The sequence below is a fragment of the Lemur catta genome, chromosome 19, assembly GCF_020740605.2.
Source record: "Lemur catta isolate mLemCat1 chromosome 19, mLemCat1.pri, whole genome shotgun sequence".
Lineage (NCBI taxonomy): Eukaryota > Metazoa > Chordata > Mammalia > Primates > Lemuridae > Lemur > Lemur catta.
This window is the reverse complement of record NC_059146.1, coordinates 13,780,359-13,797,640: the sequence shown is the minus strand read 5'-3', so window position 1 is coordinate 13,797,640 and position 17,282 is coordinate 13,780,359. Positions and strand designations below refer to the sequence as shown.

Genomic DNA, 17,282 nt, shown 5'->3' with positions numbered 1-17,282 from the left:
AGGTGGAACAGCAAGGAAGAACAGGTGGACAAAACTAAATGCTATATTTGATTGTGAAACGGTGAACATGTATTTTCCACCATGTGAAGTGTTCCACGTATAAATTGGGCAGTTGGCCTGAGTCACAGTGAAACAAAGTTTTGTGAGGAAGGGACAGAGCTGCTGATTTTAAGTCCAACATTTCTGGTTCCCTTTTCGGTTATTAGAAATGAAGTCTGGTTTCCTGAGGGTGAGATGAATCTTTTTTCAGGTTACTTAAGGTCATGACTGAAGGAGATTGGGGTGAGAGAAGAGGAAACAAGTGGGCAGAGATATGTCTAAACAAGTAATAAAAAATAACTCAAAGGTCATTTCTCGTGAATTTTCTTTCAAGATGTATATAGTTAAGACTCTGATGCGAGTGACCAAAGTAGAATATGTTATCTGCATCTTTAGGTGCTCCAAAAAGAGAGAAGACAATGGCTCCATGATAATGGCTACTAGGTAGAGTTTCCAGAGACCTGGCTAGACCCTATATTGTATCATCCTACTTCGCTTTCTATATAAAGTGAGGAAATGCAAGATTTCCCTCAGTCACCTGGACCAATGCCCAGTTATCCTTTAGAGAAGTAGACTAAAAATTGTGCTTATAAAGCAAGTATATATTAGCCTTACTGGGTTATATCCTGTGTTTGTAAAACTCAGATGTATATTTTTTTACTTTATCAACTAAAGACATCGTAGACTATATACATTTCAGGATCAGCAGCTGGTGACATAGAAACTTGCCATAGAAGTGGGGTAGTAGTGGTGGGATGGGGAGGACGCAGAGGCAAGGGGCTCACTGTCAGAACATTCCACCTCCACTGTGTGTGCCTTAACTTGAGAGCAGACTTTGAGAACTTTAAACTCAATACCTGAGCAAGAGCACACAGGATATTTAATTTTTTACTGTAAGGAGGTCAGGTCTGGTGTCCAGGCTTGCAAAAGCATACCTGTGCCGATGAGATCAAGAGTCATTTTCTCCAGGGAAATTTTCTCCTGTTTTTATGTTCTCAAATTCAACAGATATTTTTGTCACATTATACTTTCTACATTCTACCGAGGTCTCAGATGATAATTTAAGAAGCAGTGCCTTGTAGATTCAGATGTGTCAATATATCTGCCAAAACATCTACAAGACCCATACATTTTGGTAAAATACAAAGTGAGTATCTTGCGATCAACTATTCATATTGCGATTTCAAAACAATAATTTGAAAAAAAAAAACCTAGTGAAACAATAGAGTTTTATTTCGAGAGGATAATTCTTAAAAGACAGTTTTATACAGAATAAGTTAATGATTTTTCAATGTTTGATTGAAATATAAAACTGGCTCAGGGGAGGGGACTTTAAGCAACTATTAGATGGCCTAGATAACCTAGCTCTAAAATCTCTTCTTATGCTGAAATTCTATGATGCAAATGTTGCTGAATATAGAAAGCTACATCCAATCCATGGAGTAGCAGGCAAAAAAAGATGAAAAAAAAAGAAAAAAGAACTGAAATTAAGAAAAAAGAAAAAAATACATAGAAAGCTACAGAGTGTGGTGGATCATTCAGCATCCCGGATAGTTCACCTACAGGAAAAGTGTTTTTGTGGGTGTGTTGAAAGCCGTTCGAAAGTCAGTCAATCAATAAATATTTATTGAGTACCTTTTATGTATAAGATACTGTGCTAGGTATTTTAGAAGAGTCAAGGGAAAGATTTTTTTTCAGGACGTTTTAAGCATTGTATTTCCCCAAATTTCTGAGATCTTCTTAAGAAATCTGTCCTTGAAAATTTTTTCTAAGAAATTCCTTAAAGTTAGAAGGTAAGTTTTTAGGTTATTCTGAGAATTTTTCCCTCCAGGCAAGGGATATCCAGATAATAGGCCAAAATGCCATCAACAATAATAACAATAATAAACCCAGATGTATTCTAAACAAGGCAATACAGAAATATCTACTTTACAAAATAATTTACACTATTTAATCAAAATACCAAGAAAATGTGTCTGTGAATAATTCACATGGACATAAAGAATAAGTATGTTAGGAGTAGCACATGCTGGTGAAATCACTTATGCTGAACTAGTAAACAAAGCTAAGCATTGAGTGTTTTATTTGTTTAAGACAGTGTTTCCCAAAATGTCCTCTATGTCCTCTACCGATCCTGCAGACTACGAGTTGGTGATGGGGTGTGGCATGTCCTAGTCTTTTTTCCTGGATGCTCAGTCCCAGAGCAACAGTTTCTTCAGTTATTCATCCCCTACTTTCCTAAGCCTTTTTCCTAGGCTGCTAGTTCTGTGTAACTATCCTGTTTTCCCTTCTTGAGTATGTTCCTCTAACTCAGCCGTGTCTACCAGGTAGAGGCCATGAGATAATTAAAAGCAAATGTCATTATGAGTGTCTATTATTTCTGAAATATATTCTATAATGATGGTTAAGTTGGGTCAAGAAAAAATTAGGGTAGAATTTAGAGAGTAGATACAAAAACGGATCGAGTGACATGCAGTCTTAAGATATAAAATGGTGTAGCAGGAAAAAAGACAAAGGAAGGAAAGACAAGAGAGGGATTAGTTTACAAGTGATACACTGGGAGACAGAATCTGAAGACGAGTAGGGAGGAAGACAGAATGAGGAGGTAGACGTCAAGAAAAGACTAGTGATGGTTATGAACAGCCAGCTTGATATGTAATAAGTGACAGAGGGATAGAAAAAGATGGAGAAGAAAACTAGAAAGCTAAATATAGAAGGGTTGAGGGAGAAGGAAAAGAAGACAGGAAGCCAAGAAAGGGAATGATAAAGGTAACGAGAGTGGTTGTGGAAGAAAAAGATGCTCAAAAAAGAACATTGAGTGAAAAAAACCTGACAAGACCAGTACAAGAAAAAAAAATGTACAGTGCTTCAGGACTATACCTATGTGTAATCTTCACATGTAAAACGGAAAGTTCATCTGTCTTGCAGTCTCGCAAAACCAGATAATTTTGCAAGTATGGAACTTTAAGGGGAAAAAGGAGAACTCAGAATTCAAAAGGAAATTAACCCAGACAAGTGGCTTCCAACAAGTTTGAGGTGGGGATGGTCATGGCCTTTCTGCCTTTTTTTTTTTTTTTTTAGGTCTGCACTAATTAGTGACAATACTGGGTCTGGTGACCCCCAGAGACCCAATCTCATTAGTTCCACCTGGGCCACTACTCCTATTGCTGGGAGGGGGAAAAACTTAAGGATCACCCACAGGGTCAGATACTTAATTGAGTCTTGGGGAAAAAAGTCTGGGAACCATTGGTATAGAATATCAGTTATTTTCCTTCCTCCAAGAAATTGTGGTTGAAATAATCCCTAGGCCTGAAGTAGTAAGCAGTCTTGTACCTGGTCCTGTGGATTGGACTCCTTTTGAAGGGATTCAAATGCAGTGTGTTCATCTGCATTAAGTGGGTCTACATTTATACCCTTAAATTGTTCCCCAGTAGCTAACTCAACCATTGTGTTAGGACTTTCTGTAGGCATCATTGGATCCCCATCAAATGGGCTTTGCCTTCCGTTGCTAGATGGAGTTCCAGTGCTAGAAGAGTGATGCTTTGCTAACTTGGAGCCAAAGCATGGTAACTGCAGGATGCTAGATGGTCTTTGTTGCTGCTTCTCACTCTCATTTCCTTGGACTTCACTTTGGAAGCCTTCTGGATTGGGGCCTTCATCAGGGGTACCGATAACAAGCTGCTCAGGAGTTAGGTCAACAGTTCTTTCATTGACCTGGTTGTCTTCAAAAATTTGTTCCAGAACATTGTCCCCCTCTCCTCCAAGATCACTTTTGAGACAAGGTGTGTTCTTTGATTGAAGGGAACTGGCTTCAGGAAGGGGTATAATTCCCCTTTGGCCCAGCTGATTCTTCATAGAACATGGTGTGTTCCTTCTCAGAGTGGATACGTCATCTCTAAAAGGACTTGGGTTTTGGCTTTCCCCAGGCAGTCTCTTCTCTGAGCTGTTTCTTTGGCCAGGTAGGATACTTGTTGGGGAGACTACATGTCTTGCATGCTTGGTATGACTACCTTCTGTATACAAAGGGCTGGTGTCTTGGTTCTCCCCTGGTGCAAGACCGTAGGATGGAGTATAGTCTTGTAGAGCCAGGGGATCAACCTTGGGCCCTGGGGAGCCACCACCACAGCAGGAACCTCTCTGGCTCAGGTGAAATAAATGTGCTTCTTTTTGACGTGATGGGTAACTTTGAGGAATTAAGTCTGGGAAAGCCAAATGTCTTCTTTCTGGTGAATTTAGCCTAGTAATTTGCATGCCATAGTTCAAATTCTCATCTTCATGCCACATTGGATTTTTCTGAAGCCCAGCTGGGGAGTTACTGGAAAAGGGCTGGTTCTCTTTCTGTTCTGGTGGACTAGCTGGGGCTTTGTATAAATTTGTTGCCTGATCCCAGAAATTTCTGTAAAAATATGGCCCTCTTTCTTTCTGCCCTTGGCCTTGAATCCTGTGGTCCCAGGAGTTCCGTGAAGGAAATAAAGTGCTCTCTTCTTGTCCAACAGGACTGTTAGCATAGTAGCCCCTGCTCTCTACAGGTGGTGGTAGAGTAGGAGCTGTATTATATGACGGAAAATTCTCATCTGGGCTCCACGGGTAAAAATCACTATAAGGAAAATCCTCCCTGGGTTTTGATGGATTATCTAGGGTATAGGGAAGATATTCCTTTGGCTGATTTGAGGTATGTTGCTCACCTTCATAGTGCCTCACTGTTGGGCCTCCTTTAAAGCTCAGCTCCTCACCCCATTTATTTTGTTCTGGAAAAGGTTCATCTCCAGTTGGATCAATTGGGTCCTCTTCATTATAAGGGACTGTCCCTTTCTGGTCTGGAGTATTTACAGGGTACATTGAGTTTTCTTGTTGCCCCATAGTATTGGGAGAATCATCTCTCTCATCCCACATATTGCTTCTAAGGTATGGTGAGTTTTCCCTGGGACCATAGGGGTTATATTCAGGGTAGAAAACACTTCCTCTATAGCCATGGGAAGGATGAGGTAAATGTTCTTCCTGCCTCCCGGGATCTTCCTTAAAAGGTGGAGAGATTTCTTGGTGGTTCCAAGTATTTTTTACAGCAGGAAAATGTTCCCTTGCAGGAGAAGGGATTTCCTCAGGGTATACAGGTTGATAAGTACTGTGCTTTAATTCTGGCTGTTTAGTTTCAGATTCATATGGACTTCTTCTTGGCTCTAAAACAACTCCTTTGGGCAAATTCTGGCTTTGAGTCTGTCCATTAGAATTTGGGACTCTTGTGGAATCTCCTGTTTGGTAATAGGAGTTTTCATGTTGATCAATAGAATTAAAATTTGGGACTGGCATGTTACTTTCAGGGGGAGGCAGTTTATAATTTGATTTATTAACTCCATAATGTTGAGAGTTTCTCCAGGGGCCACTTGGAGCCTTTGTAGGAACCGCTACTCTTTCTTTTTGACCTAGTGGCTTCTCCCTTGGATTTTGGACTTTTTCATTGCGGTTAGCAGTACTGTGTTTGGGACCCAGTGGAGCAACACTGGTTCCCACAGGGTGTTTATTAGGCTCCTGAGGCTTTCTTCTGATATTTGCTGGGTTTGCTGCATAATTGGGATAATTGCCTCTTGAAGTGGAAGGATAAGCTTTGTGATAAGCTGGATTTACTGAAGGAGCTACCTGTTTACTCTCCAAAGCAAAGGAGTTCCACCGAGTAACCCTTTGAAATTGTTGATTGCGGTAAAAAGGCCCATTCTGTCTGCGCCCCATGGCAGTTCCAGTGGGATACCACTGTCTTCCTGAAGGAAAATTTCGTATGTTAGGATTCAGATAACCTTCACGAAGATTTGGCTGACTTGGTCTCCGCGGGATTTGACTTCCTGGCACTCCCTGGACTGAAGCATTGACTGCAGGGGATGGGATGACGCTGTTTTGGGTTGTAGGGCTGCCCCCAGTGTTCACTCCTGGGCCACCGTTTCCTGTTGGCGTGGTGTCATTTCCTCCCTGACCCCCTCTGGGATTTGGTTGGGTAGAATTAGTCTCAGTAACTGTTGAATTAACTGTGGGTTCTTTGCCTGGACTCTCTGCTTTAGGAGGATCTTCCTCTTTTGGTTGTTCAAAATCTTGTTCAAACATCTCTTCTGAATAGTAAGGAGGGCGACCTCCAAAGCCATGATATCCAAAATATCCAAAGAAAGGATTCTGTACGGAAGAAGGTGGAAGTCAATAATTACTCTTTGTTTCCCACCACGGTGCTGCTTGCAATGTTGTAGTGTAAAAGGGAAATCTTATCAGTCACGTGCTTCTTTTAACACCACTGGCTTTACTTTCCTTCCTGAAATTTGATTTCTCCTTGGTTTCCATGACCCTACTCCCTCTGGTTCTTTCTTCTGGTCCTCCTTCTGACCACTGCTTCTCAGCTTTCTCTTTTTAGGCCTAATACTAAATCTGGGGTTTTTTTCCTTCTAAAATTAAGGAATCCATCTTCTACCCTCCTCATTTTTCTGTTCTCATTTTATACACCTGCCTAAATGATCTATTGCACGCTAATGCTTTCAGCATGGATACATGCTGATGACTCCCAAAGGCATAACTCTGGCCCATGACACCATCTCCTGAGGTTGGAGCAGTAAGGCTGCTCCATGTAGGATTTCATGAGTACTTCCAACTGAATGCACCCAGCCCCAGGCTCCTCTCCCCTCAAAACTCCTTCTCTGATATTCGGTATTTAAGCAACATTCACCACTATCTACCCAGTTTCCCAAGTTTCTGCTCTCTCCCATATTTCCCCAGACAATTAATGACCCATTCCATAAAATCTAAACTTTCATCTTGTCCCCTCTTCCTTTATCCTCAGTGCCCCTCAACTATTCCAACATTTTTCTTCCTGGCTGCTCCCTGTATAATCTTACTTTCCGCTAATCTTGCCTCTCCACTGCCATGGTGGGGGTGGAGGCAGGGAGGTGCAGGTAGGGTTGTGTATGTGGAAATTCTGCCAGTTTCCTCTTGAAATATGTATTTAACATTCTCCTTTAAAGGATAAACTCCAATCCCCTTAGCATGACATACAAAGCAGTATAGCATAGTGCTAAATTTGGGCTGTGGACAGATGGGGATTACAATCCCTGTTCCACCAGTATTAACAGGATGATGCTGGGCTAACCTCGGTTTATTCATTTGTAATATGGCAATAATAGTAAAATAATAACCACCTCATAGGTTGTCATGAGGACTCAAAGAGGCAACATAAATAATGCTCAGTGCCTGGTACTTAATAAGTGCCTAATAAGTGTTATATGCAATAATAATAATAATAATTTTTATAACTATCTGGGTTATAACCTTTACAGTCCACCTCATTTCCTCAACCTTGTGCTTTTTTTCAGTTGCAAATCACAACTACTATTAGTTCTCTGAGTTCTCTACTTCTTTACATGTCTTTATGTTTCAGCCTTTGAACGTGGCTTCTTTATATTGAAACTTCCTCCACCTACACATTTATCCGTCTGGGCAAAATTGACTCATCCTTCAGGACACAGCTTGACTGCCACCTTCTGTGTCCTGACTTCCATGGGCGGAATCAGGCTCCACCCTGAGGTGTCCACAGCAGTAGAGACTTCTGACGCAATGAGCATCCCCATGAATTTCAGTTGCCTATTTTCCTGGGATTCTCTCACTCTATTTTCCCACGTAAAGTTTTTGAGGGAAAACATGACGCTTCTTATCCTTGTTTTCTAGCACAGTGGGAAGTGATTAATAAATTTTTGTTTAATGAATGATTTAATTATCATGAGCTCTGTCGGTCAGTATGTTTGTTAGACATTTGTGTGGCATTTAGGTCATTTAGTTTCTCTCTTAAAACAAATATAATCTAGAGAAAAAGTGTTTTTGTCCCCGTTTGTGGATGGAGATGATGAGACAGACAGGTGAGGAGATATCTACAACATCATACAGGAAATTGGGCAGTGTCCTCAAGAGGTAGAATATAGACATTTTAATGCCTATGGTAACTATGGTAGCTGCCTGGGTCATTCTGCTTTGCTTTCTCATGTTATGCTTGTGAAAATTTGAAATGCCAGTTTCTAGGTTGCATACAATTAATCTGAACCATTTTTATTTGGGATTCTTTCACAATAATATCCTTGAAAGCACCTATCCTATTACTGACACAGTAATCTTCAATGTCATTATTTTAAGAACAATCCCTCCTACCTTCACTGAGGACTTATCACATATTTAGGGAAAAAGAGGAAGTAAGCTCCAGGGATGGGGTGTTATGCCACAATCACTAACATGATGACAGTGCTATAATATTTCAAGAGCATATCACTCTGTGACATACATTTGACTCTTCTCCTAGTGCCATATAGTAAAAAAGCCATTGGACAGGGTATCAGAAAACTTTTGTTCTGGGTCCAGTTTATCTAGTAACTCAGTAGGTGAAATTGAATAATAATTTATCTTCTCCAGGCTTCATTTTGTTTGTGCTATAAAGGAGTTAGCTGGTCACTGAATTCCTTCCTGAGGATAACATTCTAAGACGCTCTTGTGTACTTCTTTGTTTGTCACTGTCTAGAGTACAGCATTGATCTTTAGGTCACTGGCTTGATTTGTTTCACTTCTATATTTTTTAAAAATCTTGGGAGCTTGAGCTACAGGTTCATGTGTTGGATTTTAACTTTCTTATTGGATGTGGATGAAAAATCAGGGACTAATGGACTATAATTCCTAATGGGGAAGGTAGCTTTAATCGTACTTACCCCTCCTTCTTCATTGCTGACTGGTGGGCGGCCATAACCTGGCGGGGGTAGCCTCTGAAAAGTAAAGAATACAATGAATACAAGAGACAACCACTTTCTGTGCCACGCTTTGTTTGTAACACTTCAAGACGAATAAAAACAGCTCAAGTTAGTAGCTAGGTGTTAGCACCGTGAGCTTTTAGCTTCTGAGTTGTTAGCTATCAGAATCTAACTATTAAGAGTTAAGATCCAACAGTGAATATCGGTAAATACAAAAGCTTTACCTGAACCCTAGATTATCTTCTTTAAAACATGCTGTACGGCTGCATCTCCTAGCAATCACTCCGCCTTACTACCTCCAGCACTCAAAAAAAATTTCCATCCCCTACAAATACCCTCCCCACACACAAAAACACACACACAGAATAAGAGACAGAGGGGGAGAGACAGAGAAACAGAGAGATATTTTAGTGCTATTAGGATCTAAATATCCATATTAGAACATCTAATAATAAAGATTAAATAATGTTACTTTCAGAATGCCTGCTTCATGTTTAGGGTGACAAACTGACAGTCCTTCTTGGATTGTTACTATAACATTTTTATTTGAACATGGTTAATTTTCCTAATCAAACTTGGAGGTTGAGTTACTGCTTAGGGATTGCTACACAGTGAGAAGGTTTGGAAAAACATTTTGGTTCCTGTGGACTTTCAAGAAGTTCTAAGTAGATGAGATTAATAGTTACTTCAGCAATAAAAATCATGTTTATCTGCTTTTACAATTTTTACCTGGTACTGTTTTAGTTTCTAGTTCAGTATGGCCAGTAAAAGGAAGTCACTCTTAAGGAGAAAAATGTAAGGAACTCTTAACTCCTTGAAATAAATTGTTCCTTGTTGGTAAAAAGCTTTCTTGGTTATAGAGTTGTAGACAAGCAAAACTTATGCAATAGCTGAATGAACAGTTACCAGATATTTCTTGTTTTGTTTGTTGAACAGCAATTGGCCTTTAATGTTTCTTTAGTTTAAAAATTTATTTTGCCATTCATATTTTTAATGTCTATGCTATAATTTAAATATTATTTTTTAATGATTTTAAACCTCAAAGGATTCTTTAAGCATCCTTATAAATAAATACTATTTTGCAAGATTATTTATAATGATGTATCTGTGGCTAGAAACAATAAGATAGGATGGAAATATCTTAGTCTAATCATAGCTTACCTTGTAGTTTTCAAACTCCATTTTGTCCTAATTTCTCCATTACATTAAATGAGAATAATCTGTGTTTTCTAATCTCTTAAGGAAGTAGGGGTATAGTAATGAAGTAGCACAACTTTTTAAGATTAATTTATTAACTAAGTTATTAGTATCTGTTTGGGGATTTAGGCTGTGTTCATGTCACCAATTTGAGCATAGAAATTCATTAAAAAATTATTTTTTTCTGCATGATTACTGATGGGATGATTTTGTTTCCTACTCTCTACCAATTGGGATGTGGTATTCCATTAGAGTGTATGAATTTACATTAATTTAAACTATACGTACTGATATTATTTTTCCCTTCTAGTGTAAAAACATTCTCACCTGTGGGATTTGCCATGGTGGTTGATGATAGGGAAATAGCCCATTGCCGAATGGTGGGAATGCCTAGAGACAAAGAAAGAGTCAGAGTGACATGAATTGAGAAGAATAAACAAAAAGTAAAACAAATCAGCTAAATACAATAGAAACTTGAGGGTCTACAACTCTCTTTGCATCAAACTGTGCTTTGTGTTTTTTTAGGGCAAAGATGATAATGACAATAACTATTAGTAATAGTGAACACTTATGTTCCAGGCCCTGTGCTGAGCATTTTATATTGTTAAACTCATTTTATCCACCCATAACCATAGAAGATACATACTATTATTTTTCCCATTTTTACTTAAGATTATTAAGTTCAGAGAAGTTAAGTCACTTGCCCAAAATCTCACAGTTAATGAATGATTGAAACCAGTATTCAAATCCAGGAGTGTCCTTTTATTGAATTATGTATTCCCTACGTCTATAATAGTGTCTGATAATAAATATTAACTGTCTAAAAGCCAGTATTTTTGAACTGCCGCACTAGATGAGAGCTTGAGAAACCATTTGCACATCTTCTTGCCTTACATCAGGACGACACTTATGTTGTCCTGATGCACTGGAAGCAATCTTAATTTCAGAGCAATATTTTAGATCATCAAAGCATAGATCTGGATGAGACTTAAGAAACCATTTAGTTTACTCAGGGTGAAACCGGAATCTAGAAAGGTGAAGTGCCTTGTTCAAGATCATACAATTAATAAGGGCTGGGCGTGGAACTTGAACCTTTGTTTATTGACTCTTTCATTACTGCTCATGTTATTACACCACGTTATGTTGCCTCTGTATTTTAAAAGGAGCTTCTTTAAGGCAACAATATTTGGGTAATTTTGAATCAAACAAGGCTGGAGTTGACTTTCCATGCAGTTTTGGGTTAATGTCAAAACAAAAGATAGTATTGCCACATAATAGTGCCTATATTGAGGAGTTCTGGAGCAACTGTGCATGTCGGGGTGGCATGGCCCTCCACATCCCTCCGAGGCCATTTATGACTCCAATTTGGAATGTTTCTGGGCAAGCCTCACCTGAGGTGGCTGATCCTCTTCTTTGGGCTCAGTTGGGGCATGTGGTGGCTGATTCAAAGGCTGCTTTTGCAGTGGCTTTTTTGGCTGGGTTTGGTTGGGTTTCTGGGTCTCTTGCGTTTGGTCAGTCTTGCCTTGGCGTTTAGATCCTGAGGGTTTGTGTGGCTGCCAGGTGTTTGGTGGTGGCTGAGGCCACATGGGCATCTGGTACTGTGGGAACTGCTGAGGGAGCTGCAAACCATTTCCATACATAGGGCCGAAGGGCACCATCTGAAAGGGTAGCACAAAACAGTGGGGTTACACTGGGGTTGAGATTCAGTCTCTCCCCACCCTCTCATGTCAGCCTTCAAAATTCAGCCAAGGAGCTTAAAAATCCTATGCAACTTGACTCAACAATGGAAGCTTCAAGATCTTTAGCTAGAATTTCTTTAAATGTTGTCTTATAGAAATGAACTTCAGTCTTCCAGAAAGCCAAACAACTGAACAAACCTAAAGGCAGAATTTGATGAGAAATTTCAGTTTAAGAATTTGATGATTTTCTAACTCTGAAACTGTGACTCAGGTAAGAAATGTACAGGTAAGGTTATGGAGGGTTTAATGTCAGGTTCAGAACACAGGTGACTTGTTACAAAGCTGAATAAAGAGGAGAAAAAACAAAACTAAGATAAGGAAGTGAGACTATAAAGCAAAAAACAACAACAGCAAAAAAAAAAAGAAAAAAAGAAAAGAAAAAGAGAATAAAAATTTAATCTGTGTAAACACACTTATATGGTGCCTAAGCTTCCTGGTTTGCAGATGGATCTTCATTAATTCTGTTTTCATTATCAGAATCTCAACAATTACAAGATTGGGCAGGGAAGCAAAAGGAGTTATAATCTGAAAATTCTAATTTATGAATTTATGATAATTTATGAATTATCAGTCTTACAACATCAGTTCCCAAACATTTCCTCCTGTTTTAACACCCGTCTCTATCCCCAGTTCTCAGTAATTAGTCTCTTGCTATCTATTGCATGATGTACCCAAAATATGTGATCGATGGAAGACAAAATTGCAAACCTTGCATCAAGATGCAGAATTTCATGACAATTAAGTTGGTGAAAATTTCAAATCACTGGCAACGTCATCAAAATCAAGAAAGGGGGTTTGAAAAAGTTGGGCCAATCAAAAGTTGAGGAAGAGAAAATTAACAATGATGATGATTTTAGGCAAGGGGATTTAAAAGAGAATCATCTGAATAAAAAGGATTAAGAGAAAATTGATGAAGTCCTTGACTGTTTCCCCTAAAACGGCACTGATGATCATGCTATGAAAGTCAAAAGTGATGTCTAGTATTATTGTGCTTTCATTCAATTTTGTTAGAAAAATTATGCCAGAAGATCCAACTGATACTTGATTCATTATTAGTTTATTCTGCGATTAACATACAGTGACAAGAATAACCTACATGTATTTAAATAACATAAAAACTTATTTCATAATTTTAGCATTATCTTTTTAAATAATCCAACTAAAATTTATCCCCCACCAGTATTTAGTATATAATTTTTTTGTCCTTATTTGTGAAATCTTTTGTGGGATATTTTTCCAGAATGAATTTTCTTGGATATATATACAATTTTTCTTATAATTAACAAATTATTTTGATTTACATGAAAGAACAATGAATAAGTAGAAAATTTGGTATGAGGGAGCAGGTGAAAGGATTTTTCTCCCCTTGAAACTCTTATAATGATTATATTGTAATTAATACATATAGATTGGTGTCTCTATTAGCTAAGACAAACCTTATAATGGAGCTATCTGAATACAAACAAGAAATCATCTGAAACAACATAAAGATGAACTTACATGTGGGGAGTTCAGAAAGTTGAATTGACCATACCGCATCATCTGCAACCAAAGGGACCCAATTATTGCGACACAAAGTGAAAATTTTCTTCAATCAATCCACAAATCATAAGAAATAAGTTAAATTTCCAATTTTGAAGCACAACAGTCATAGTTAGCTTATACTAGTTATGCACGAATGTAAAATAAATATACAACTAAAGAAACTTTTAGAAAACTTTAATTTTTAAGTCAGAATTTTATTTTGAGAAGAATCAATATAAAATAATAAAAAATGAAAAATCTGGTCTACTTTGAAGTTTTTGAATGTTCTGTTCTTTTGGAGTTCAGGATTTGAGAATGTGAAAACTATGTGACAAGATGATTCTTCATTTTGATGTGTATTGAATTTGGTTAATGATCCTGGGTGTGAGTCATGTAAAAGATATTTAGATTTTTAAGCTTCTACCTTCTGATAATAACCCTTGGTATAAACAGCTACCTATGCTAGCTAAAAGACTTATCAAACAAGTTAACATCAAGTAGATTTTACCATACATCCACATTTACCTTAAACATGAGCATTGAAACACATAGGTAGGATGATAGTGAGGAAATTACTACTTTGCCTTCATTTGAGAGTTTTAAGATTTTCTTATTCATTTACTTATTTTGTTTTTAGAGACAGGGTCTTGCTCTGTCACCCATGCTGCAGTGCAGTGGCATGATCATAGCTCACTGCAGTCTCAAACTCCTGAGCTCAAGGGATCCTCCCACCTCAGCCTCCCGAGTTTAAAACTTGAAATTTTCCCTCCCTTTACCTCTTTCATAAGATATTTTACATATCAGAAAAATTTTCAATATCCTCCTATCTTATAAACTTCTAGGACAGGACTCTGGAAAACTCCCCTGAGACTGAACGTACATACCTCCTCACTTTTACTGCTAAATCCAGGCATTCGGGGCATGTGCATCTGGAACTGAGAGAATAACAGTGACAAATGCGGAACATCAATGGAAACAAGCTCTACAGTTGTCTCCAAGCTACACAATGACAGAACACAAAGAAAGGGCCTAACATTTAAAAAATACTCACTGGCATAGCAATGGAATTACCAAGCAGACCTAGAAAGACCAGGAGAATCTTCATTTTTCCTCTTGGTACCTGGAATACAAAACTGAATTTAATTTTGGACTGTGAAATAATTATGCTAAAGGCACTCTGCACTTATCCAGATACTAACCCACTTGTCTGTCAAGGAGAGTACAGAGATAGCATTAGAATATTTAATTACAAGGTTACACAAAAAATAGGAATATTGATGGGTTTGAGTTTCCAGTTGCTAGGTTGGTTTAGAAAGGCATAGTCATGTCCAGTTACATACACTATACAGAATAATCTCAGTTTCAATGGGGGCATACTCCAAAATCAGGGCATTGTTCTATTTTCTAGGATGCCATGAACAATATTCCATTATATAGAGGCCAATGAAATAAACTGGAATGTTCCAGAATCCCATTTTTTCTTGTTTCTCTCTTATTGTTTCTATTATTATCATTATTATTATTATCATTCTTCTTTTAAAAATCACTTCTGCTCAAGGTCCAGTCAGGAAAATAGGAAGAAATAGGCAGAAATGTAAATTTATCTCTTCATTAGATACCTTGATTAAACTGTAGAGTAAAATGTTGAAACTATAGACTTATATATGAAGTTTGAAGACTGTTTTTGTGGATTTCATTCATGCCAATCTAGTTAATTAAGCAAGCCTTGTAAAATTAAGACTTGTATTTACATCTTTGATCAAAGTTTATTCTGAAGCACTTACTAGGGTAATTCCTTAAGACACTCGTTTCTATTTGCACACAGTAAAGATTTTAATCAGAATGATTCATTTTCATGATATATCAGATACAGCTCGATTCCTAGCATAGTAACCAACATGTACACACCTAATAGTTGCTCATTCCTTTTGTTTTTTTCTTCCTTTTCTGGGAACAAAATGCACCTAGCAGTGATTTGAGTCAATGCTTATGCTTCTATTTGTTTTCCATTGCAGTAGTATATAATTAAAGGATACTTTAACATTTTTATAATTGACTTTTCCCCAAATTGTAGGTATAATCAACTATATTGTGAATATCAGAGAAATTGGGAGAGTGTAATTAAACAAACGAAGCAGTAATATGTAAAAGTCCTACTAACTAAAGATTTTCAGAGTTATAACATCATAGAGAATTAAAAATAACAGTCGAAACTAGTGTGTTTAATACAGGCTACAACAATACAAGGAAGCCAATAAAGGGAATACCGGTGAAGGCTTTCCTTCTAAATGTTTCTAAGATTATGGCCCAAGATTTTGGGGAACTTTTGGATATTTGATTTTTCTCTTGCTTAATCATTCATTTCAACTCTATAGCAGCTGTCACAGTGATAATGCTGCACACTCATGTAGGACTATGTGGCCTTTTATTTTGCAAATATATGATGCCACTAATTTTCTCTTTTGTAAAACTAATATGTTATGTTGGATGGCTTTTAAGATTCCTTCCATCTCTGAAAGTCCAGGATTTGATAAAAGTCTATAATTTAATTATCTTTTGAATTGAAAATAACACTCATAATGATTGCTACAAAGTACAATAACTGTGTAAGTTCTTCTTCCATTCCATGTGTGAACACAGATGCTCTTTGGTTCTTCTGACATAATTATTTTATTTATTTATTTATTTGAGACAGAGTCTTGCTCTGTCGCCCTGGGTAGAGTGCAGTGGCATCATCATAGCTCACTGCAACCTCAAGCTCCTGGGCTCAAACGATCTCTTGCCTCAGCCTCCCGAGTAACGGGGACTACAGGTGCATGCCACCACACCCAGCTAATTTTTCAATTTTTAGTAGAGCCGGGGTCTTGCTCTTGCCCAGGCTGGCCACAAACTCCTGAGCTCAAGCGATTCTCCTGCCTCGGCCTCCCAGAGTGCTAGGATTACAGGTGTGAGCCACTGCATCTGGCCCTTCTGACATATTTAAATAATGTTTTGTCTTCTCAAGTGAACTTCTGACAATATCTAGTTTGAGATCCGGTATATACTGAGAAAAAGAAATGAAAATACTCACCAAGTTATCTAGCTTAGAAAAAGAAGCTCCATGCCTGCACTGAAGCAGCAACATTTTTTCACCAAAATTTTCATAAGCCTTTTAAGAAAAATACAGATTTAACATGAGAAGAAACTCAAAGAAAGAAATGGAACAATTAAATGAAACGAATAGCAAAGCTTCAGCTTTAAGGTGGCACATGTCATGTTAATTATTTTATCTACTCACGCCCTTGTTGGAGGGTCTTCAAAATCAAGCTGAATCTGTTGTGTTAAGAGTAGGGTGAAAGATAAAGGGGAGAGAAAATGACACAGGTGATGTATTTTGTACGTCTAGTGCGATGTGGACAAAGCTAGACTTCTCTATGGGGAAATGTACAAAAGTACAGTATGACAGGAGCTCTAAGTACGTTGGAAGGAAACTTGTAAAAAAACAAATACACCAAATAAAGCAAGGAATTTAAAGTTTTATCAGAAGATTAGTCTGCAAACAATCATTATAAAACCAACATCAAGGAATGCAATAAGGGCGTCAGTTAACATCTATGAATTACCTTCATTATTTGGCATTATATAATTTATGCTGATAATCTATAATACTCACCCAATGCCAGTTAGATGCTGTGATATATAAAAAAATGACTTTTACTTGAATTTTGTTAGCCTTTCTTTGAAATATATTTTTAATGGTCTAGTGGAAATGACAACAAATTGCTGAAGCCGGGGAGATCTCAAGGAGAAAGACACATTTATTTCTTAATAATAAAACAAAAATGCTTCATGCAGATGTCATGTCCAGTACCAAAAATGCTCAAAATAAAAAGATTCCTCCTTGTCAGAAAGCCTGGCATAGCAAGGTCACATTTAAGCACTGTTGTAGACGTGTATAACCAATCAGCTTTGAGGAAAATGGTTTTGCAATCACAAGAGTTTAAGGTAAAAAAAGCACACCCAATTTAAAATTTATAATGTGTTATTATAG

At 37.7% G+C, this 17,282-nt stretch overlaps 1 protein-coding gene across 1 annotated transcript; it reads right to left on the bottom strand.

The window, feature by feature from the left end:
• Nucleotides 1-3,299: 3,299 nt before the first annotated feature.
• Nucleotides 3,300-16,436, bottom strand: ENAM (enamelin). The gene is made up of 8 exons (XM_045532423.1): nucleotides 16,323-16,436; nucleotides 14,304-14,372; nucleotides 14,137-14,181; nucleotides 13,229-13,270; nucleotides 11,381-11,647; nucleotides 10,317-10,379; nucleotides 8,754-8,807; nucleotides 3,300-6,195 (listed from the first exon to the last, which is right to left on the bottom strand). Exons 1-8 carry the CDS (start codon nucleotides 16,374-16,376, stop codon nucleotides 3,343-3,345), a joined length of 3,447 nt encoding a protein of 1,148 aa, XP_045388379.1. The 5' UTR covers nucleotides 16,377-16,436; the 3' UTR covers nucleotides 3,300-3,342.
• Between the last annotated feature and the right edge of the window lie 846 nt (nucleotides 16,437-17,282).